Source organism: Trichosurus vulpecula, chromosome 4 (genome assembly GCF_011100635.1).
Source record: "Trichosurus vulpecula isolate mTriVul1 chromosome 4, mTriVul1.pri, whole genome shotgun sequence".
NCBI classification, from domain to species: domain Eukaryota; kingdom Metazoa; phylum Chordata; class Mammalia; order Diprotodontia; family Phalangeridae; genus Trichosurus; species Trichosurus vulpecula.
This window is the reverse complement of record NC_050576.1, coordinates 217,065,353-217,089,461: the sequence shown is the minus strand read 5'-3', so window position 1 is coordinate 217,089,461 and position 24,109 is coordinate 217,065,353. Positions and strand designations below refer to the sequence as shown.

Here is a 24,109-nt window from a genome sequence, read left to right as displayed (position 1 = left end):
ATATATGGTACATAGCTGGTGAGGTTCTTTAATTGGTCCTCTAGCACTTGACTAGTGCATGCATGCATGTTGTAAACTTGAGAGTTGTATTCCAAATCAGCTCATCATTCCTGATGAGCAACACAACCTCCTGCGGTTCACTGGTCATTTTTGGTTCACAGATGGACAAGCAGACATAGAGAAGAGGGCTTGTATTCAGAGTTGCAGAGTGAGAGGTGGTAGTGCCAGATTCCTGAAAGAGCAACAGTCTCCAAATCCCAGGTCATCCTACCTCTCTAGCTCTTTTACCATGAGCTCTAAGAGGAGACAGTAGACAGGAGTGGATTCTATTCCTGATTCTTCCACAAACCGACCATGTAGCCTTGAGTAATTCATGCCACCACTCCAAGGCTTTGCCTTTTCATCTGTGACATGAAAGAATTGAGTTGATGATCTTCAAAGTTGCTTCCAGTTCTAGAATTTCTGAAATTCTTTGATTATAAAAAGGAAATAAATATCTATTATAAACAAATGTCAGTTATTCCCAGAGTTGTACTATCTCTTTCTTCATTCCATTCTTCATAAAATTTGTGGTGAAAGCATCTCTATGTCAGTCCATCAGTCTAGTACATCAGCAAGCATGTATTAAGTACCTACCATGTACTTTGTTGTTGTTCAGTCATTTCAGTCGTGTCTGACTCTTTGTGACTCCATTTGGGTTTTTGTTGGCAAAGATAACCGAGTCGTTTGCCATTTCCTTCTCCAGTTCATTTTCCAGATGAAATAGGAGGCAATAGGAGGTGAACAGGAGTAAGTGACTTGCTCAGGGTCACATGACTAGTAAGTATCTGAGACTAGATTTCAGTTCAGGAGGATGAGTTTCCTGACTCCAGGCCTAGTACTCTAGTCACTGAGCTTCCTAGGTACCCCCTGCTATGTACTAGCACTGTGCTAAGCACAGGATGTTATGGTGCTTACATTCTACTGGGGAATGAAACATGTTATCGAGGATATATACACAGGATAAATACATAGTTATTTGGGATGAGTTGCCCTTATAACTGATAATCAAGAGAAAACTCTTGATAGAGGTGACAGAGCTAATACTTGAAGAGAGCTGGAAATTTAAGTTTTTTAAAAAGTGTTTTTAACCTCTTTTTTAAAACCAATGCTAAATGGTTTTGATAACTGTTGCTTTATAATGTACTTTGTGGTCTAGAAATGCTGTTCTCCATTCATCCTTATCTATTTTCATTCTTTAATATTCTACAACTTTGTTTCCCCAGATGAATTTTGTTTTTAATTATAAGTTCTATCAAGAATGCCTTTGATAATTTGGTATAGCATTAAAACATTAAATTATGTTTGGTAGGATGGTCATTTTTATTATATTGACCATGCCCAGCCATGAACACCAAATATTACTCTAGCTATTAAAGATATTTTTTTTATTTCTTTAAGGATCACTTTATAAATAAATCAAACAAATATTTTGTATGCTGTAATAGATTGATCCCCAAGTACTTTATGCATTTTGTAATAATTTTGAATAGTAGTTCCCTTTTAGTTATTGCCTATTAGATTTTCTTGTTATTATCATATAAAAATGCCATTTTTTTTGTTGGTTAATTTTGTAGCCTGCAACTTTGCTGAAGCCATTAATTTTCTCTATTAGTATCTTTAGTGATTTCTTAGGATTTTCTAATTAAACCATCATATCATCATTAGTTTTATCTACTCTTTAGCTATCTTTACACCTTTAATTTCTTTCCCTTTTGAATATCGCTAGCATTTCTAGAACTGTATCAAATAATAGCAGGGCAAGTAACTACCCTTGCTTTACTCCTGTATATTTACTGGGAAAAATTCTAATGTGTGTTCATTGCATATCATGCTTGGTTTTGGTTTTCGGTATATATAAATAAATAATCCTTTGTCTATTCTTTGTAAGGTTTTTAGCATAAATGAGTGTTGCACTTTGTCAAGGCTTTTTCTGCATTTCTTGAGATTGTCACGTGATTTTAACATTATCATTTGTTTTGATTGTTTTCCTAATGTTTTACTATCCTTGCATCCCTTAAATAAATAAAACTTGGTCATACTGAATGATTTCCTGCATGTCTTACTGTATTTCTGTGAACGAATTACATGAAGATATAGATAGTATTACAGTAGCTGTCGGAGACTATTGTCCTCACGGTTTTGGACAAATCTAACAGAAAAGTAAACAAATGGGAGAATTTAGAATGGAACAAAGTGCTGGAAAAGTTAGAGCTTTTTTAAAAGACTTATAGCATCTTCTAAATGGGAATGCTAAAGAATACATATATTTCTCAGCACCCTGTGAAACCAAAAAAAAAAAATATTAAGGCCATTGTTTACAGCAGACCTGTACAACTTGGCAGTAGGTTGGGGCCAAAATTAAAATAGGCTAAATTTCTTTGGGCTGCAGGTAGGTTAGACTAGAGACAGGCTGACAGTGGTTACCGCAGGTCACTTGACAAACAGGAGAGAGTGCACAGTGGCAACCCAACATTTTTCGTGGGCCCCCCGAAATCCTTTGGTGGGCCACAAGCAGCCCATGTTGTGCAGGTCTGGTTTATAGAAATAAATAGATCATTGATTACTTTAGAGAGACCATTTTTGTTCAAGTGGTGGGGGGGAAGCCAGATTATAGAAGGTTAAGAAGTGAATGGGAGTTGACAAAGTAGGAGAAACACATATATTCAGCTTTTTCTTGGAGTTTGGTTGTAAATGACCACTGAGAGAGGATGATCTGTTGTTGTGATGGTATATTCAGGGAGAGGTATTAAGACTATCTGAGGCTGTTTTGATGAATTCAAATTTTGCTTAAGGGATTCATCATGGGATGCTAGGCAGTAACTCTGAAGAATAACAATCTGGTTTTGTTTTTAAATTAGGCAATTGTGTAGGGGAGGACTAAGGTCAGAGTCTATGAATGATCAAATGTGTTGCTGAGATAAAAGTATACTCAGGGTATCCCAAAAGTTATAGGCTTCTGGGATGCTCTATACCTTACTCAATTCCTTATCACTTCTATTTCTCTCCAGAACACTATGTAATTTTTATAGCATGCTGAAGACCAGCTGCCTGCTGGTGACTAGGGAATTCCCCAAGTTTCTTCTACTCGAGTCCTTGTGGAATCTAGTCTCTCCTGTTCCAAAAATGGGAGGGGGGTGGGAAGAATGAGGAAACACTACAGAAGGAGAGGTGTAGTCAGAATGAACATGAGAGTGGGTCACAAGCACACTGGGAGAAATCCGGGGCTGATCCCAGCAGGAGTGATAATAGAAACACTAAAGAGCTGTGACATCCTCTGCATTTCACCACCTGCACTGGACCTGGTGAGAATGACAGAAGCACAAGATACCCAGAGATGCAGTTGTGACACCCAGGAGAGCAGGAGACTGGGAGGGCAATTCTGATGGAAGCACAGATGGAGAAGCCAACAGCACTGGGTTCCTGGGCCAGAAGGTCTGTTTTGCTGGATCATGTTTTGCTGAACTCGGAGGGACAGACTCCATTAAGGATCAAGGAGAGATGTGCCCATTTATAGGTAAAGAGAGAAGTACCTAGTGCATAAGGAGAAGGTGAACCTTAGGGACAGGAAGGGAGATGATTAAAGAAGAAATGATGAGTTGAAAGGCACAAATGAAGGGGATAGTGCTCACAAAAATAGATACCTCATCCTTTGAGAGAAGAGCAAAGAAGAAGAGCACATGAGATGATGCTTTACTGGTTTAATGTGTAAAACCTAAGAGAGGGAGCTCACAAAAGATGGTCTCAATTTTTTTTTTTTTTAAGAAAGAGTGGGACACAGCCCTTTGGTAAAAGAAGGATATAGGAAGTTGGCACAGCCACTGTGATATGGGGACTAGATGGGAGTATGCTAACCATTCGGCACTGAGTCCAGGCAGAGAATGAGTGGATGAGGAAAAGTTTGTTATCTAATCTCAACTGGGCCTTTATTCTGTTCCTCCCTAATTGATTCAATCTGGATCTTCACAGCTGCCTTCCAAGCCTTCTCTTCCCTACCCAAGCTTGCCCACACACCCACCCTCTCACCCTAGGACCTAACCTGGTACTCCATAAAAGAAGTATGACAATATATATTGAAATTAAGAATTTCCTACTTCTGTCCTGTGTGCTATCCTAGCTGGTGCTTTTGAGTAGTGAAACACTTAGATTGGTAACATGATGAATGAGATGCTTAACCTTATTTTATACTAGGGAAAGTGGGTTTTTTACGAGAGCAAAACAAGCATCATGACAAACTCTCAAGAAACAAAAATTGGGAAATAATCTCCCCCTCTCTGGAAGAAAGATGAGGGAGTAGTGAAGAATCACTAGGTCTGGGTCTATCCCTCCGAGTTCAACAAAACATGATCCAGCAAAACAGACCTTCTGGCCCAGGAACCCCGTGCTGTTGGCTTCTCCATCTGTGCTTCCATCAGGATTGCCCTCCCAGTCTCCTGCTCTCCTGGGTGTCACAACTGCATCTCTGGGTATCTTGTGCTTCTGTTATTCTCACCAGGCCCAGTGCAGGTGGTGAAATGCAGAGGATGCAACAGTTCCTTAGTGTGTCTACTATCACTCCTGCTGGCATCAGCCCTGGATTTCTCCCAGTGTGCTTGTGACCCGTTCTCATGCTCATTCTGACTGCACCTCTCCTTCTATAGTGTTTCCTCATTCTTCCTGTCCCCCTCCCCCTTTTGGAACAGGAGAGACTAGATTCCACAAGGACTCGAGTAGAAGAAACTTGGGGAATTCCCTAGTCACCAGCAGGCAGCTGGTCTTCAGCATGCTATAAAAATTATATAGTGTTCTGGAGAGAAATAGAAGTGATAAGAAATTGGGTAAGGTACAGAGCGTCCCAGAAGCCTATAACTTTTGGGATATCCTGAGTATATTTTTATCTCAGCAACACATTTGATCATTCATAGACTCTGACCTTAGTCCTCCCCACACACATTTCCCAATTTAAAAACAAAACCAGATTGTTATTCTTCAGTTATTGTTTAACATCCCATGATGAATCCCTTAAGCAAAATTTGAATTCCTCAAAACAGCCTCACATACCCTCTGATGTACAGCCTATGTTATTGAGAGAAGCCATAGAAATCACTGAAACCTTTGCTGGATCCTGCATGAATTAACCCCTTCTTTGCAGTTGTGAGGGAGAGAGAATAGTTTTCCATTTCCCTCTGCTGCCTGCATTTTCCATCCCAACAGCCATAAGTGTTCTTTCATGATATCCTTTTGTTTCATCACCTCTCAGGACCATTGTCAGATTCCTCCTTTTCCTTTTCTTAACCTTTTGATTGTCACTTACTCTCGGGGAGGCCTCAGAATTTTGCGAGGTCTGGAGTTCCGATTTGTGCTCTTTTTTAAGCACCATATTTACCTTGTAATAACTCCTTTCTCTATTTAGAATGTGTACTAGAATAAGGTTAGTCCAACCCCACTGGAGATAGATGTCCCAATTAATAAACAATTAAGGCAGCTATGCTGGGAGGTAATCACATACTTTAAAACTATCTGTAAAAATAAGTATGTCTCATATAGCTCATTCCCCATTCATCCCCTGGTGAATGGCGTTTCTCAGACCATAGCAATAGATTGAGGACGTGTAAAAACTGGAAGAATTGATCACATCAGGGAAAGTGTGTCAGCAGATTACCCAGTTTCACCCCCGAAACAATTTTATATACTCTAGGATGTACATCACATTTGTTTATCTGTGTAATTTTTTTTGTCTCTTGGTAACATTGAAATGCAGGGTATAGTAGCCTCTCCTTAGCAAACATATTTATTAAGATAGCTTGCTGTTTATTGAAGGACCCCTAAGTGGATTTTCTTGCTCTTTATTAGAAAGATATTTGTACCTATTGTGATACTATGTACAGAAACCTACTAACACCAAAGCAGGTACTTCAGTATCTCAGTGGTACATCTGGGAAAACACAAAATGGGTCTGTTCCATTTTTCCCAACACTGCAGTTGTGCACGAAGAAAAAGCCTGCTTGGGGAAAGGCAACCTAAGAATTTGTGATGTGTTAGGGGAAAGAAAAAAAAAAGCACAGCTCTTATGTATATCACTTGGGCCATGATTTACCCATTTATCCCATGATAGACTCAGGGAAATGAAGAGTACAATGTTGAAGAGTATTTGTTTTCAGCTTCTGGATTGTCAAATATGAAATTTTTTAAAATGTCAACACCTTCCCAAAAGAGAAGGAGGAAGAGGCAGAAGGTCTATAACCTGCTATTTATTGACTGCATCAGTGTAGCGGCCACATCAGTGTAATGCTGTATTTGTCCATTTCGGCCCACCATGTCTGACTGGTAAATTAGATTGTGTTGGTGGTGGTTTTATAGATTATCCTTTTGAAAGATTAATGGGAGGAACAATGACTGCAAGGGTGTGCCCTGCAAATGTAAGTGAAGTGTTATCCTAGATGCTCAAGGCAATCAAGGGAGGCTGTTTTTCAATGTGTTGACTGAAGGGTGCAGTGATTAATGGTTAGACTGCGCAGAATCACTACCACTGCAGTGTGTTGGACTAGAGCAGGGAGAGAAGCAGAAGCTGGTCAGCCCTTGAGTATATTCCCATACTAGGCACAGCATTATATAAATTGTCTAGGTCCTGGCTTCAGAAATGGACTCGTTTTTTAAGCAGCAACATACAGAATGCTTCCTTTCCCCATCCCATGTTAATACCAATTCATTTATGCCGCTCTTTTATACTTACTAGAGACATAAAACTGAAACAGGAGACTTGAGAAAGCTGACATCTTACTGTATAGCTCAGAAGGCAGTGGCACCAGACATTATTTTTCATTGCATTCCCATCCTCAGTATATTTGCTTTTTCACTAGTAGCAATATTTGACCTGGTGGCCCTAAGCAGATTTAACATATATTGAAAGCAGTTAAAGTTAGTGGCTATCACAGAGGATTAGCAATCAGAATTCCAAGTTCTTTCTGTGGTACCAATATCAAATATTACCTCAGGCAGCTTGGGCCATGGAATTATTAGTTTAATTAATAATGTAGAACGAGTTACCAGAATGACAGATGTTGAATCATTGGTACCAGCAGAGTCAGACTCCCTTGAAACTTGGCCTCTGGTTGGACCATAGTCCCTGTTCTTCCAATTCACTTTCAATTCTAATTATCTAATTTCAGCTGTGCTCTCTACTGCTACCTAGGCAATCCTTTTATTCTTCCCTAACTGACTGATTATCTGACTCCCCACAGCAGCTGTTAGAAGCCTTCTCCTCTCCTTAAAATCTCAATGCCATTTCAGTGGATGACCAGGCCTCCTCCACATTTTCTGAGAAAATTTAGACCATCTAAAATGCATTAGCTTTCTCATCTCCCCTATTCCACACTCACAACCTTTCTACAACTTCACCCTTCTCTACTCCAGTGACTTATGAAAAGGTAACCTACTTCCTCACCTTGATGCCCTTGATCCCATCCCCTACCATCTTTTCCAGGACCCTACTCCAGTCGACCATTCCCTCTTTGTTTTTCTCTTTTGGGCTGGAACCCTGGATCATCCTCTCCCAGTTTTTCTTTTTTTGAGTTTTTGATTAAAGGGGCCATCCCTTGATTAACTCTTAAAGAAGGCTATTCACTGAATGGGCATTACCTCACTCAAAGTGAGAACCTGAAACGACCTTAGCCTGAAAGGGACAGGATCTCCTAATGCATCCTGGGCCATCTGTACTCATCCTGGTGAATATCAGGCCACTGGACCCAGATGGCTCTGGAGGAGAAAGTGAGGCTGGTGACCTTGGATAGACCTCCCTCACTCAAATCAAAGTCAACTGCAAGTCCTTGCCCTGATGTCATGGTCCTCTTCAAGAATGAAGGACAAACACAACAACAACCTTTTCTCTTCTAAAGAATCTCTCTACTTGCTTACTGCTTTTCTGCTTTCTATGAAGAAGGAACAGTCATCAGGAGTCCTGGCTGGCCATCAATTATCAGAGTTCTTAAGTCTATCAAAGCCATTCTTCTTTACAGTGTCATGCTCTTTGTTTCACTTAGGTTCACACAAATCTTTTCAGGTTTCTCTGAACCCATCCCTTCCATCATTTCTTAGAGCACAATGCTATTCAATTATATTCATATACCATAATCTATTTGACCATACCCCAATTTATGGATACCCTCTTAATTCCTAATCTTTTGTACAACCAAAAGTCCTGCAATAAATACATTATTTTCCCAGAAAGTAGTCTTAGCAGTCATATGTACTTTTTAAAAAGCTGGATGTGTAACTGCCATTACATCATAGCCGTATGTCTGTAGAAACAGTCCACTAAAAACTCATTTTGGTTTTGTGATTCTTCTCTTGGTTAGAAAAGTCAGATTAGATACATCTCTAGATCAGATGCAATTTTGTTAACTTTAAAAGATGGTGAATATTTTGTCCTACCCAAGGACAAACTGTAATAAAGTTACTTTTGTTCAGTATTCTTTGTTGATGACATTTGAAAATTTTAGTCAAGTTGTTTTTGCGTACAATTTCTTTTTTGTCTTTTTTTTTCTTTAAAATTATATACCTTCTTCCCCAATTTGACAATTATGAGTCAGTCAATGCATATTTAATATTAATAGTTAATAATAAATAATTAAATTAATAATAATTAATTAGTATTTTATATTAAGCACCTACTATGTGGCAAGCACTGTGCTAAGTGCTGGGGATACAAAAAGAGGCAAAAAGCAGGCCCTGTCCTTAAGGATCTCACAATCTGATGGGAGAGACAACTGATCTCACAATCTGATGCGGGAGGCAAACAAATAAGTACAAACAAGATATGAACTACATAAATAGAAAACAATTAAAAGGGGGAAAGCACTAGTATTAAGAGAGATTAAGAAAGAATTTCTGTAGAAGACAGGATTTTAGTTGGGACTTAAAGAAAGCCAGGAAAACCATTCAGTGAAAAGGGAACATACTCTATGCATGGCAGCAACTGGAGAAAATGCCCAGAGCCAGTTTGTTGGTGGTAGAAGAACAAGGAGAACATTGTCACTGGATTGAAGAGTATGTGGAGTAAGTTGTAAGAAGACTGGAAAGGCAGGGCGGAGGGAGGGTAACTTATGAAGGATCGTGAAGGTTGTTATCACCTTGATTTTAAATAACGTGCAAGTGATTTAAGTATTTCCCTTAGCTTTAGCTGCTTTTTTTTTTTTGCCCAAGTATTAGACTTTATTTGTTTATGTTAATAGCAGAATGAAAAGGCCCTTCAAATTTTCACAATTTTCATTTGGCCTCAATTCCATTGCCTCGGTATCTGGTCTACTTGCAAATTGTATCATTAGCTGCCGGAACACTAAAATATTTTCTCTCATCTTCCTTTGTAGCACCCTCCTTTCAATAGTTTGCCTTTCTTCATTCCCAACCCCATCCCAACCCCATTTCTGATTTTTTAAAAAGTGTGATTCCCTTAAGTCTCAAGGCACAGAGAAGAATCAGAGCTGCCAGTGGAGCTGAAACCCAAGTGAGAGGTGGTTTTTTTGCTTTTTGTTTAGGAAAAAAGTAACATATGCATTCATAATCAGATCTCTCTTTTCTTTCTTCTGTTCTCTCTCTTCTACCCTGACCTTATTATGTCATGCCTAAATCTTGATCTGGAAAAAACAGAACCTTGAGAAAAAAAAAGGTTTCTTTGGAGATTTCTTAACTGCCAGGCTTTTTTGCTTCATTTCTTCTGAACCCCCTAAGTCTCTAGTGAACCCAGTGTTTTGCAAAGTGTGTCAGATGCTGGTGGAGTGTTTTTGTTTTGTTTGTTTTTTTGTTTGAAGGTTTGTTTTCTTTTCCTAATAGGTAGAGGTAAGGATATGGTGCCTTTTAAAAAAGGAGTCAGAGCAAAACATGTTGTTTAGTGCTTTTTCCATACTGTTATTGTGCAGCATGAAGAAAAGTTTATTAATAATTGATATTTGTCTGAAATATAGTATAATCGTATTTCACTAATTTAGTGAAATTATTTCACTAACTTAGAATAAAAGAAGGGAAGGCATTCTGAGTTAGAAGTATGAATTATATAATATTTTTTTAATAGAACTATTATTATTTACAAGTACGAGTGACAAACCAAGATAAAAATACATACCTTATCATTCAAGTGAAAATAAATTAATAACAAATAATACTTAAAAGTAAACCTATTTGTCATCACAGCCTTATCATCTACATAAAAAATCTTTTAAAATCAAATTGACAGCAGTGAGGATACAGTGGAAGAAAGATGGATTTGAAGTCAAAAGATCCAGGTTTGAATCGCAGTTACCTATAAAACTTTGGCCAAGTTCCTCAGTTTCCTTAACTGTAACATGAAAGTGTTCAACTCTATCATCTCCAACATCCCTTCCACCTCTAAGTCTTTGGTTCTGAGAATTTGTCCCAGAACCTGAAGACATGCTGAAAGGCATCTTAATATTTTGAGCCTTAGATTTGAAAAAGCTGTTAACTTTAAAGTGTCCACATATAAACAAGATGTGAAAAATTTAAAGAAGGCATTTATTTAACTTTTTTCTCAGTAGGAAAACCCTGACTAATTGTATCCTGTTCAGGATTTATAAGGTCTTCACTAATGATGAGTTTTTCAGAGCCCACATTATAAACAAAATAGCTTTGGGGCCACATAGAAGAGGATCATCAATGTTATGTTTAACTCCGTCTCCTGACTCTGGACAGTTTTACTTGCTGTCTCCCATACTTGGAACTCTTTCTTTCCTAATCACTCCCTTCTGGCTTCCCTGGCATCATTCAAGTCTCAGCTAACATCTCACCTTTTACTAGAAGATTTTCCCAGTCTTCCTTCATTTTAATGCTTTTCCTCTGGGATTACCACTAATTTATCCTTTATATATCTTGTTTGTACATACTTATTTGCATGTTGTCTCCCCCCTTACTCTGTGAGCTTCTTGAGAGCAGAGACTTGGTTGTTTTTTTTTTAATAACTTTCTTTATATCCTCAATATTTAGCATGCTACTTGGCACATAATAAATATTTAATAAATGCTTGTTGATTTCTGGGATCTTTGATATATAAGAGTCCAGGTAAAATACCAAAACATATATATTTAAATCCACATATAATACACTTACATTGATAGTTGGATGACTTTGAAACCTATATCTATTTCGCGCCCCCCCCCAAAAAAGAAGATTTTAGGGATGAGTCACAAGAATTAGGTATGCTAGACATTGTAAATTTAGGAAAAGTGAAATTAATAACCTTGGATCATGCCTAAGCAAAAGTTTCCACAATCAGGAACAACGATTTCTTGCTGTAGTTTTATAGAACTGGATATATTTTAAGGCAAGGATGATATTAGTGTGTACTTTTAGGTGGAACATGTAGACAAATAACCGTTTTGCATTTTCATCTTAGGATTCAGGAATAGATTTCCATGATACTATATAAGTTACATCATACATCCCTCTCTACAGGAGAGATTTCAGCACAATGTGTAGACCCTATTTTCCCTAATACCTGTAAAATGCATTTGGTGGAAAAGTTCATGTAATGTGACTTTGAGGTAGGAAGACCCAAGTTCAAATGATACTACAGACACTTACTACTTTTATGACCCTAGGCAAATCATTCATCCTCTCAGTTTCTGTTTCCTTATCTCTAGAACGGGTTAATAAGAGCACCCACCTCATACCCTAGGTTCATATCTCAGAAATTCCAAGAAACTGTCAAAGAACCTCATAAGTACAAAAATATTTATAGCAGGGAGTGATACAAGAAATAATAAAGTGACAGAAACAGAAAATATCAATAAAAATTTATTTTTTAAAAAACTAAAAGACCAACAGTGAACACTGTTTTTTTTTTTAAAATATGCGTTGTAGAGAACAAGAGCGGCAGTTAATCAGGATGGTTTTGTGACTTTTGTGTTGAATTTATTATATACTTTTTTAAAAGGGTTTATTCAATAAAGATTTACAGTGTCATAAATAGTTCTCTTTTCCTGTTCTTTGTATGTGGAAATGATAGTGTTTGTTGACATTTGTCTCGATTTCACAAGAAAAAAAGGGGAAAAGTTTAAATACCATCTATCTATGTGTATTAGTTTATTGAACTAGCAAGTAGACTAGCTATGTATGATTAGGAGAGGACAAAACATTGAACCATTTTAGGAAGGGAGAGTAGGAACCAAAACCTTTGTTCTTAGAAGACAGAGAAAATCTGAAAAATCACACAGCCACCCACCTGTTAGAGGCTCTCATTGATTTCCTCTCTCCTGGGCTATTGCAGTAGCCATCCAGTTGGTCTTCCTTCCTCAGTTCTCTTCCTACTCCAATCCATCCTCTAATCACCTGCCAAAGTGATCTTCTTAAAGCACAGGCTGACCATCCACTCTAAAATATAGCATCCTCTGTTGGACTTTTAAATATTTTTTTTTTCAATTAACAAGCTTTTTTTTTTTCCTCTCCCTCATTTTCTTCCAGCTCCTCTCCCCCACTGAAAAAGAAATTCAAAAACCTTGTAGGTAATAACAAAGTCAAGCAAAAAAAAAAAATTCCATATTGGCCATGGCCCAAAAGGTGTGTCTCATTCTGCATATCTAGTTTTATAATTATGATTATATAAATGTTTATTGGATTGGATTAGTTGCTTACCTTTCTAGCACGAACTGCATAGCTTTCTTCATCAGTCCTCTGGAATCACATTTGAACACTGCATTGATCAGAGTTTTTGCAGATTTGTTGGTTTTTAGAATGTTGTTCTGATAGTATAATTTTTTCTCATGGTTCTGCTCACTGTGCTGTTCATCAGCTTGTCAAAGTCTCCCCCTCTTTCTCTGAAACTGGACCCTTCATTGTTTCTTATAGCACAATGGATTCTATTACATTCATATGGCCTTATTTGTTTAGCTATTCTCCACTTGATTGCCCCACCTTATTTTCCAGTTCTTGTCACCACAAAAATAAGGGCAATAAATTTTTTTCACATAACACCTTGTCTTCTTTCTCTGTTCTCTTTGGGGCTCTTTGGCTTATTCTGTCTTTAGCTTTTAAAGCCCTTTACAACCTGACCTCTTCCTAACTCTTCAGTCTTCCTCTACTGTACTCTGCTACACATATTCTTGCATCAGTTAACACTAGTCTTCTTGCTATTCCTTTCACATTATGCATATCTCCTTTCTCTGTGCTCCCATCCCTAGAATGCTGTCCTTCCAACCTCTGCCACTTGGCTTCCTTGGTTTTCTTTGAGACTCAGCTCAAATCCCCTATCCTGTAAGGCCTTTCCAGATCCCTCCTCTTTTCCCCTCCCCCCAGTCCATTTGGGATAGCCTCCCATTTACACTAGATGCCTTATATATGAGCTCCTTAAGGGCCAGGACAGTGTTTTTGCTTGTCTTTGTGTCTTCCAGGCTTAGCACAATGCCGGGCACTTAGTAAGCTCTTATCAAATGCTGGTGGGTTGATTGTGTAGGAAATAGGAACATCTTCAAAGATACCCTTTGCCAGATGCCCATCAATTGGGGAATGGCTGAACAAGCTGTGGTATATGAAGGTGATGGAATACTATTGTGCCATAAGAAATGGGGATGATGCAGACTTCGTAACAACCTGGAAAAACCTACATGACATAATGCTGAGTGAGTGGAGCAGAGCCAGGAGAACGTTATGCACAGCCACAGATATATGGATTCCATGAGGACCAACCCTGACATACTGCGCTCTTCTCAGCAACCTAAAGGGCAAGGACAACTCCAGGGGACTCACGATGGAGAATGCTGTCTTCATCCAGAGAAAGAACTGTGAAGTTTGAATACAGATCGAGGCGCACTATATGCTCGCCTTTTTTGCTTCTCTTTTGTTTTTGCTTTTGGGTTGGTTTTTTTTTTGGTTCTGTTTCTTCTTTCTCATGATTCATTCCATTGGTCAAAATTCTTCTCCACAACTTGACTAGTGCATAAATTAATTCAATGGGAAGTTATACATGACAGTTATATGAGATTCCATGCCGTCTTGGGGAGGAAGGGGGGAGGGAAGGGGTAGGGAGGGGAGAAAATCTGGAACTCAAAACTATGTAGAACCGTGTGTGGTAAACTAAAAATAAATAAATAAATAAAAAAGAAAGAAGGAAAAAAAAATTAAAAAAAAAAGATACCCTTTGCCTATAGGCCATCCCTCAAATCGTCTCCCAATCACTAGGCTGTTCCCAAAAACTTGTTATGCCTTTGCCTATTTCCACTATACAGGTCATATTTTTTTTTCCAGAGAATATAGCACAGGACCATTTCAATTCTGAGAACACATAAGATCCTAGCAAGTTATCCATAGCCACAGAGAATTTGTCTGCAAGCAACAACTCACTATTTTTTCAAATGAAAATTGGGCTTGAGGGGAGAAAATGATTAAGCCATAAAATATTCATGGTACATTCATTCGTTCATATATCATAAGAGGCATAAAGAAATTCCCTTCAGGTAACTGTGCTCACTGTTTTCCCTTCTTTCTTTCTTTTTTCTCCCCAGTCATGCCAAGCCGATCTCGTGAAGGACAACGGTCACAAATATTTCCTTTCTGTCTTGGCAGACCCTTACATGCCAGTAAGGAACAAACATCATTTCTCTTTTTAGACATTCTCAAGAATTGATGTGGTTTATCTCTGACTGTGTGTTACACAATTGCAGTATCTGTTTTTATGAGGACTACAGACCTCAAGACACTCATTCATCAAAAGAAAAGGTCTGGTGGTTTCATACCCAACCACAGCAAATCCAAGCTCCTATTTTAGCATCCCCTGAATTTTTAACAGAGTGACTTTTTCATCTCTGCTTTTAAATGGGACAAATGAGTTTCTTACAAAACATCTGTTCTCACTGGTATTTTCATTGCAATATAGGAAAAGGTGATTCATCTAGGATTTTATCAACAGAACTCTATTAACCAACTGCACATCTACAACAAAATGATAATTTACATTTAGAGTGATGATTTCATTTCATGAAATATCTCCTGAGTCATCACAAAAGATTGAACTGTATTCAGTTTAAGTTTTATCTTCAAATGTATTTTATTTAGATTCTTTGAAAATTGATCATGTGTAAGATATATGGTAACTACTAACCATGTTTTATAATACTTGCATGTCTCCTGAAGTTGCTAGTATAATTTTGAGTATATAGTAGATACTTAATCTAATACTTGTTGAATTTTCTTTAGTTTAACTAGAATATTTGGTTGGCCAGAACTCTCCATTCCTGTAACCATTCCAGATAATAGAGGCACTTATACTGCTGTCCTCCTAACATATGTTCCCAAGGAAAAGAAAGAATTATAAATAAGTTTTTTGGAAATGATTACTTCTATAGATCAACCTCAGTTTTTAAAATTAAAATATCATATATAATTAAAATTTATAAGCAAGATTACAATATTCTTAATTTATCTTTGTAAATAATTACTAACCTGATTCCTCAGCACATTAGAATTCATATAAAAGGAATGGAAAGAAAGCTAATTCAGCATTTTAGGACCAACATAACCAAGTGCGAGGGCATACTAATATAAAATGGGACAGGAAGAAAAGACCTGGTAAATCTCATAATTAACCAAGTTGTTTTTATCATGTCAGCTTCCTTATTCTTCTGTATTATTAGTCTTTCTGGGAGACAACGTTTCTCCTTCTGGAAATGAAGTTATTCTCATAATGCTGTCATGTTTATTTAAAGAGTCTGGATTTATTTTGTTTTGTTGTTTGTTTTTTGAGTAGACCAAAAAACATAACTGCATCATAAAAAGTTTTGACAGGTTGGCTTTGGTCAACCATAGGAATGGTGGAGTTTTACCCCAGAAGGAAACAGTTGCATGACTGAAAATGAATGTCTTATTCTTCATTCAGGCTGAACATAGGACCATGACAGCTTTCATTCTGGCTGTGATTGTCAACAGCTATAACACAGGACAGGTGAGTATCTGTAGCCTGCTTCTTCCAGCTGCCCCACTGGACTTTGTTCAGCACTATACTTACTATAGGTTTTTAAGAATCATGTTTAGTGAATTCATTTGCTACGTGGTTTGGTTCAATCTGTCAAATGATTCCAGTGTTCAGACATTTGTTAAGCACCTGAAATGAACTGTGTTAAACACAAAGAAAGGCAAAAATACAGTCTCTGCTTTCATGGAGCTCACATTCTAACAAGAATGACAATGTGCAAATAATTATGTGCCTCCATGATATGTCTGGTTCAAATGGAAGGTAATTTCAGAGAGAAGGGATTAGCTGCGGGGGAGATCCAGAATCATTTCAAAATAGAATTTATGGTCCACAAGCAGAAAAAAAGATATAATGCTAGCTATCTTGCTTTGTGATCAGAAAAAACTGTTGCTCTGACGTTAAGTAAAACAGAGTCACAAACTCAAAAGAGTGTTGGGATTATGGAAGAATAATACCGTACATGGAAAGGAAGGTAGAGAACTTTATAGAATGCTGTGCCTTTCTCTTTATTTAAAATATGGAGATTGCTATCTCAAATATCGTGATTTAAAGTAAGACCCAGTAGAAGGGAGGGCAGACTGGGGGAGGGGGTAGTCTGAAGCAAACACTTTTGTAAAGGGACAGGATCAAAGGAGAAAATAGAATAAATGGGGGGCAGGATAGGATGGAGGGAATGTTAGCCTTTAACAACATGACTATTATGGAAGCATTTTGCATAATGATACATGTATAACCTATATTGAACTGCTTGCCTTCTCAAGGAGGGTGAATGGGGAGGGAAGAAGGGAGAGAATTTGGAACTCAACGTTTTAAAAACAAATGCTAAAAATTGTTTTTACATGCAACTGGGAAGTAAGATATATGGACAATGGGGTATAGAAATCTGTCTTGCCCTACAAGAAAGTAAGACAGAAGGTGGGGGGGGTCAGTGATAGAGAGGAGGGCAGATTGGGGAAACAGGTAATCAGAATGCATGCCATCTTGGGGTGGTGGGGCGGGAAGAGGTAGGGAGAAAATCTGTAACTCAAAGTCTTGTGGAAATGAATGTTGAAAACTAAAAATAAATTGATTAATCTAAAAAAAAAAAAAAGACCTAAATAACAGACCTTGGAAGCTTTATTAGCCAGAGATTTCAGTAACAGGGAAACTTCAGTGTTGCCTAAATCATATAGGCCCCTCCTCGATTTTTCCTACATAAGCAGAGGATTGTTATTTTGTCTTTTTTCTAGGAAGCCTGTCTTCAAGGCAATCTGATTGCCATTTGTCTGGAGCAACTGAATGACCCCCACCCTTTGTTGCGCCAGTGGGTAGCCATCTGCCTAGGACGTATTTGGCAAAATTTTGATTCAGCAAGGTGGTGTGGTGTAAGGGACAGTGCCCATGAGAAACTCTACAGTCTTCTCTCTGATCCCATTCCTGAGGTAAGGTGGTCTATTAGTGAATGATAGGGTGAAAATGTGAGTTTTAAACTAAAATGGCAGATTCGGCCACCATTATCAAAAAACATTAAGCTCTGTGCTACAATTTTTAGAGGATGACATAGAAAGAATTCCCATGATCTTAAGCCTTGTAATTCAATTCAGCAAATGTTTATCAAGGACCTACTCTGTACAGGGCTTTGTGTTAGTATTAGGACAAAGTCTTATAGTAATAATAAGATACATAAGTTAATACATAAGTTAACTAGCATGGAGATTTTCTCAGTTAAGAGGTTTCCCATTTAACTAAGGATTAAATTATTTATGCAATAAAACTGCCCAGACTCAGATTTCTGCCCAAAGTATAAGGACCTTCAAACTTTCAAGTGTGTAGCCTTGAGTTTTACTGGTTGATTTCTAAATATGTAATTACATTCCAAAGGACAGAACTAGGAATAATGTAAAGAAGTTGCAAAGAGACAAATTAAGATACAGTAAATCAATAAGCATTTATTTAGTGCCTACTTTATGCTAGGCACTATGTTAATTGCTGTCGATACAAATACAATAGACAAAGTAATACCTACTCACAAGCAGCTTTCTTTCCATCAGGGAAGATTACACACACACACACACACACAATACGACATCAAAGCAAGATAATTTTGCACAGAAGGTATTAGCAACCAATGAGGAGGGGTAGGAGGAATCAGGAAAGACCTGTTAAGTGTGAGAAAGGTGGAAATGTAAAATCATCCTTGAAAGTCCAAGTTGTGAAATGGTCATTAAATGCTGAACAGAGGAATTTGTATTTATAATCCTAGAAGCATTAGGGAATTTATAAGTAGGGAAATGAGTTAACCAGACCTACACTTTTAAAAAATCACTTTGGCAGTTGTGTGGAATATAGATTAGAAAGGACAAGGGCTGTAAGAAGACAGATCAATTAGGAGGCTATTTTACTGAAAGCATTCTGTCTAGAGTTATCAGCTGCAAACACAGATATTTCTCTACTTTTATGCCTTTTTTCAGGTTTCTGCATGTGTTCATTTCCCTTACTCTACTTACTGTATATCTGTCAGAGCGCATGAACCAGTTTCATTGTTAGTGGTATATTTTAATTATTGTTGCCTTTCCCTTCAATTGAGTGAATGTCAGGATTATTCTTCCTTTTGTCTTTTTGTTTCATAAATGTTTTATGTTTAAGACTCAAGGGCATTGTTATTGCATTTGAGAAATTTGTGTAATTTGGGATTTATGTTAATGGGAAGGCCACTGGTGGGGCTTAGGATCTATAGTGGTAAGGTGTTGAAGTGTATCCCTCCCACCCCAGGCTTATCTATATTATCCTCAGAGAGTTGAGGGACTGTGGCACAATCTTGCGTGTGGCCACTCCCTCTCAACCTTGAAAGCCAGTCTCCTCCCACTATGCTCCCCAGAGACCTACCAGCCTGAGCACAGGTTGGAATGATGAATCCAAACCAAACAGAGCAAAGGAGGTTGCATGTGCCATATCAGCCCAACAGCTAAACTGCACCGTGGAGTTTTATCAAAGTTTTATTCACATGCTCTTTGCATTGTCAGGGACCTATTGGAGAGATTATCTGTCCAGAATTTATTGGAAACCCCAGTGTCTATCAGAGATCAACTAGGAAAAATTTTTGGCGTATTTTTTAACAGTTTTCTTGTGTTTTTCCTTTACAACTCAGACCATTTTTTCTGCAATGTAATTTTGATTATTTGAATATTTAAGTTAATATCTGCTCCTCTTATTAAGTATATAAGCTAATATGAGTAATAATGATGGAATATATCTAAAGCATAAAAACTTAGCAATGAAGATAAAGCCACACAGAGGACTTGTAGTCAAGGGAATACTATATGATTTAAGCAATAAACACATTGAGGATATTTTGAAAAATTCTATTGGAAATATAAAGAATATGGTATATTGAGGATATTTTACAAAATGCTATTGGAAATATAGGGAATATGCAGTGCTAAGAGGTATGAGGGGGGAAAGCCAAACCATATCTGTTTTCTATAAACTACTTGATGTAGACACCTCCAAAATTCCTAATAGGATTGGAGTTTCAAAAAGTAATTATACTTTGATAATTATACCTTTTCAGAGAGAATGAGACAACACTTAATAGAGTTAAAATGTTGTCTTTCATGAGGGATTATCTGTAGATAAATACTTTGAGTTAACTTGAAATAAAAATCTCCTTGAAATACCACAAACAATTTATAGACATTCAGATTTTCCCAATCTAGCATATGATATTACATTACAGTGGGATCATAGACTTAGATTTGGACTTTTCTAACGGAAGGATCCTTTTCTCTTCCTAGAGAAGAAACATGGGATATTTGGGCTATAATATAACTCAAGCTTTATAATTTTGACAAATACCCAAAGCAGAAAAAAACCTAAGTAAATTGTTAGAAAATCTTAAAGGCTCAGCTTTTAGACGTGCTTATTACAAAAACTGTGTATCATGTAATCTCCTGAGCAGAAAGCTTACAGATATTTGTGTGAGACCTCAGCTGAAGAGAAAATTACAAAATGATGTGTATAAAAGGCCCAAAGTAACTGGAAATCCTTCAACTACAACATAAGAAACTGGTACATTAAAGGAGCACCCCAAGACTATTGATACTCAGCATCTAGAACTAATGAAAATGATGTTGCTTTCAAAATCATACAAGAGTATGCCTTGAACTGAAGAGCATTGCAGTTAAGATGGTGCTAAGGCAGTGGTATATTGTTCCCTGTTACTTTCTCCTTCCCTTCCCCACCATGCCATACATATGATAGTTCCATCACATTTATCTCTTTCACAGGGGAATGCCAATTCAAATGATGAGAGAATTAAATCTACTCCAAATTTTTCCCTTATACTGTAGTATTAGGTAGGGAACACAGGGCACAGTGCTGAGCCGGGTACCAACACAAAGTTTTTTTTACAATAACTAATAATCTAGAATTTAGAAATGGAGGCTTAGAATGTCAAAACTATTAAACTGATGAGTAAAACAGGAGAAAAGATTATTCAAAACCTCCCCCCCCCAAAATTGTGGTAGTATGTAGTATAAACAACTGCATTTCACATTTTGATGGCATTCATTGTTATTCAAATTTGGTTTGCTTTTTTTCCTTTACTATTTATAAAAGCTATATTTTTTTTTCTTTACTGTATGTTTTTTTGTAATTCTCTTCATATTGATAATATATATTTTGTTACTACATTGAGCTCTACATTTCGTTCTTTGTATGCTATGTGTATATATATATATGTGTGTATATATATATATAGGTGTTAATGAATAAGAATGATTACTTTTTCTTATTTATGTAATGGTTTTCATCAATAAGAATAATTTCTTTTGCCTATATGAGGTGTTTTATATATTTTATATATATATTCAATGTCTTGAATGAGAAAATTTTATCTTTATTGATCCAGTATAAAAAATCTTCATTATATTTTGACGTGTGTGTGTGTGTGTGTCTGTGTGTGTGTATGTTTTGTCTATCTCCTACACTGAATTTTTAGTTTGCAGTGGTCTGCAAATGTTCGCTGGTAGGCAGTATAAAATGTACTTTCCCTGTGTTATGTGGATATTTTAATTGTTGAAAGGAGAAGAAAAAAGCGTATTTGTCCAAGGAACTCTAGTAAAATCAATTTGAGAAGAAACTCAGCCCCTTATATTAAAATATTACATAAAGACACAGACTGAGAACTTGAGGGAAAACCAGTCCTCACCCTCAGCTAAGTGTAATGATGGGGCCTATTGAAGCCAAAGCACTGACTGCATTAAAAATAGGTACAGCACATTGTGGCTTATCAGTTTATATATATTTATATATAACTTTTCAGAGTTTCGAAGGATGTACTTGATAAACCACAAATCAGATAACTCTTTGGATCAGTCAGTGAATATTTATTAAGTGCCTTCTATGTAGAAGGCACTCTATACTAGGGATATAATAAGAGGCAAAAAGATGATCTCTGCCCTTAAGGAGCACAATCTAAATAAGGAGACAAGAATCATACAAATATTTTCAAACAAGCGATATACATATAATTATAGTAATTAAATATGTACAAATAAGCTATGCATACACACATATACTATAGAAGAAGGAAGGCACTAGAATTAAGAGGGGCTGAGAAAGGCTTCCTAGAGAAGAATGAATTTTAACTGGTGCTTGAAGGAAGCCAGCAGGTGGAGATGAGGGAGAAGCATTCTAGACTTGAGGGACAGCTTGAGAAAATGTCCAGAGCCAAGAAATGGAGTATCTTATTCATGGAACAGCCAGCAGGCCTCTATCGCTTGATCAGATAGTACATGGTGGAGAGCAAGGTATAAGAAGCCTGGAAAATTGGGAGTGGGGGACGAGAACTTAGAATGCATTTTGATTTTGATGCTGGAAACAATATGGGAGTCGTTAGAGTTTATTGAGTAAAGGGGGTGACATGGTCAGACCTGCACTTTAGGAAAATCACTTTAGTGGCCAAATGGAGGATATTCTGGAGTGGGGAGAGACTTGAGGCAGGCTGAGCAGGCTGTCACTGTCCAGGTGTGAGGTTATAAGGGCTCAACACTAGAGTGTTGGCAGTGTCAGAGAAGAATGGTATATTGGAGAAATGTTGATAGGTCTTGGCCACAGATTGGATTTTGGGGGTGGGGGAATGAGAAATAGGCAGGGGTCAAGGATGATTCCTAGCTTGGGATCCTAATGGACTGGGAGAACAGTGTTGCCCTCTACAGTAATAGGAAGGAGAGGATGATCTAGGAGGAAAATTAGTAAGTTCAGGTTTGGGTATGTTTAATTTACAATGTCTGTTGGACGTCCAGTTTGAAGTGTCTGAAAGGCAGTTGGAATGTGAGATTGGAGATCAGCATAGAGAGATAGTAATCAAATCCATGCTGAGATCAGTAAGTGAAGTAGTATAGAGGGAGAAGAAAAGAGGGCCCAGGACAGTTCCCCTTAGAACATTTGTGGTTAGAGGGCCTGACCTGGGTGAGGATCCGGCAAAGGAGACTACAAAGAAGCAGTCACATAGGTAGAATGAGAACCAGGAGAGAATGGTGTCCCAAAAGCCTAGAGAGAAGAGAGTATCAAGGAGGACACTGTGATCAACTCTGTCAAAGGCTACAGAGAGGTCAAGGAGAATGAGGAAAGAGAGCAAGCTGTTGGATTTGGCAATTAGGAGGTTATTGGTAACTTTGGAGAGAACAGTATTGGTGAAATGATTTAGAAAACTGTATTGTAAGGCAAGGTAAGAAGTGAGAGGAGAGAGTGTGGAGGGGTCTGTTATAGATGGTTTTTTTTGAAAGAGCTTGTCCACAAAGGGCAGAAGAGCTATGGGATAATAGCAGGGGTGGAAGAAGCGAGTGAGGATTTTTTGAGGAGGGGGAGAAATGGGCCTGTTTCTAGGTGGTAGGGAAGGAGCCAGAGAGAGATTGAAGATAAGCAATAGAGCTGAGATGACAGTTGGAGGAAGTCTGTTGGAGAAGATAGAATGTAATGGCTTCAGTTGTTCAGGTGGAGGAGTGGCCCTTCGTAAGGAGTAAAACCACCTTCTTTTTTTTTTTAGTATTTTGATAACTATTAAGTATCACTTATTTCCTTTGAAATGCTTTGTATTTTATTTTATGCATTTAAAATAATTATTCTGAGAAGGGGTTCATAGGTTTCACTAGACACTGCCAAAGAAGACCAGACACTGTCAAAAAAAATTGGCTAAGAACCCCTGCTATTGAGGAATGTAGGAATCAGTCATATGAATGATGTCAAGACATGAAATCATGAGTTGCTCCAGCAAATGGGTTTCCCACAAATTTATCCCCCTCCCTTCTAGGTTTCTCTAAGTGAATACCCACTCTCCTCCATGAACACTGTGCATTAATTATTCCCATGCTTGCCTTCTTTTGCGTAAATAATATGTATATTCCTACTCTTACCTTCTCATTTAGTGAATGTTCATGTAAAAAAAAAAGATAGTGTTATTATGACTGATTTTTTAAAAAATAAATGGAAGCACACCAATGGGGAACAAAAGATATAGTGATAAGTAGTAGAAGTGTATCAGCCTCCTCATCTCACACACACACACACACACACACACACACACACACACACACACCATGGTTACTCCTAGGACCCTGATAGAGGTTGGATAATCACAGTGTGACAACCCCCAATCTGGTAAAGTGGGTGTAAGAAGGGTAAATAAACCATCCTCTGCCTAAGAAGAAAGATTAGATTAGGGAGGGTTGGGCATCAGTTCCATGCACTGGGAGCTGAGGGAAGAGGTGATAAGGGCTTGAATTGGAGGTTGGCCAAAAAGGTGAATAGCAGTGAATAAGTGTGAGACTTGTTGTAGTGATAGAAACAACATTTGGTACATTGTTGTCTATGAGTGAGGAAAGTAAGGAATGATGGACAATGCCAAAGGTGCAAAACTGAATGACTGGAAGGTAGTGCCCTGGATGAAAATAGAAAAATTTAAAAGAAAAACAGGTTTGAGCAGAAGATAATGAGTCCAGTTTTGTACTTCTGAGACATCTAGTTCAAAATGTCCAATAAGCAGTTAGAAGTGTAGGGCCAGACCTCAGGATAGGGACTGGAGCTGTAATTAGGTTGGAGAGTCGTCTGCTTGGAGGTAATAATTAAGCCAATCGTGAAAGC

The 24,109-nt window shown here is 37.7% G+C and overlaps 1 protein-coding gene across 2 annotated transcripts in view; it reads left to right on the top strand.

Moving 5' to 3' along the window:
• The window catches only part of RPTOR (regulatory associated protein of MTOR complex 1), a 547,756-nt gene that overhangs the window by 368,359 nt on the left and 155,288 nt on the right, over nt 1-24,109 (top strand). For both annotated transcript variants that reach the window (XM_036753902.1, XM_036753901.1), the window contains exons 14-16: nt 14,523-14,597; nt 15,893-15,958; nt 17,218-17,409. In XM_036753902.1, the coding sequence (XP_036609797.1) occupies nt 14,523-14,597; nt 15,893-15,958; nt 17,218-17,409 (333 nt within the window). The remainder of the gene's footprint in view (nt 1-14,522; nt 14,598-15,892; nt 15,959-17,217; nt 17,410-24,109) is intronic.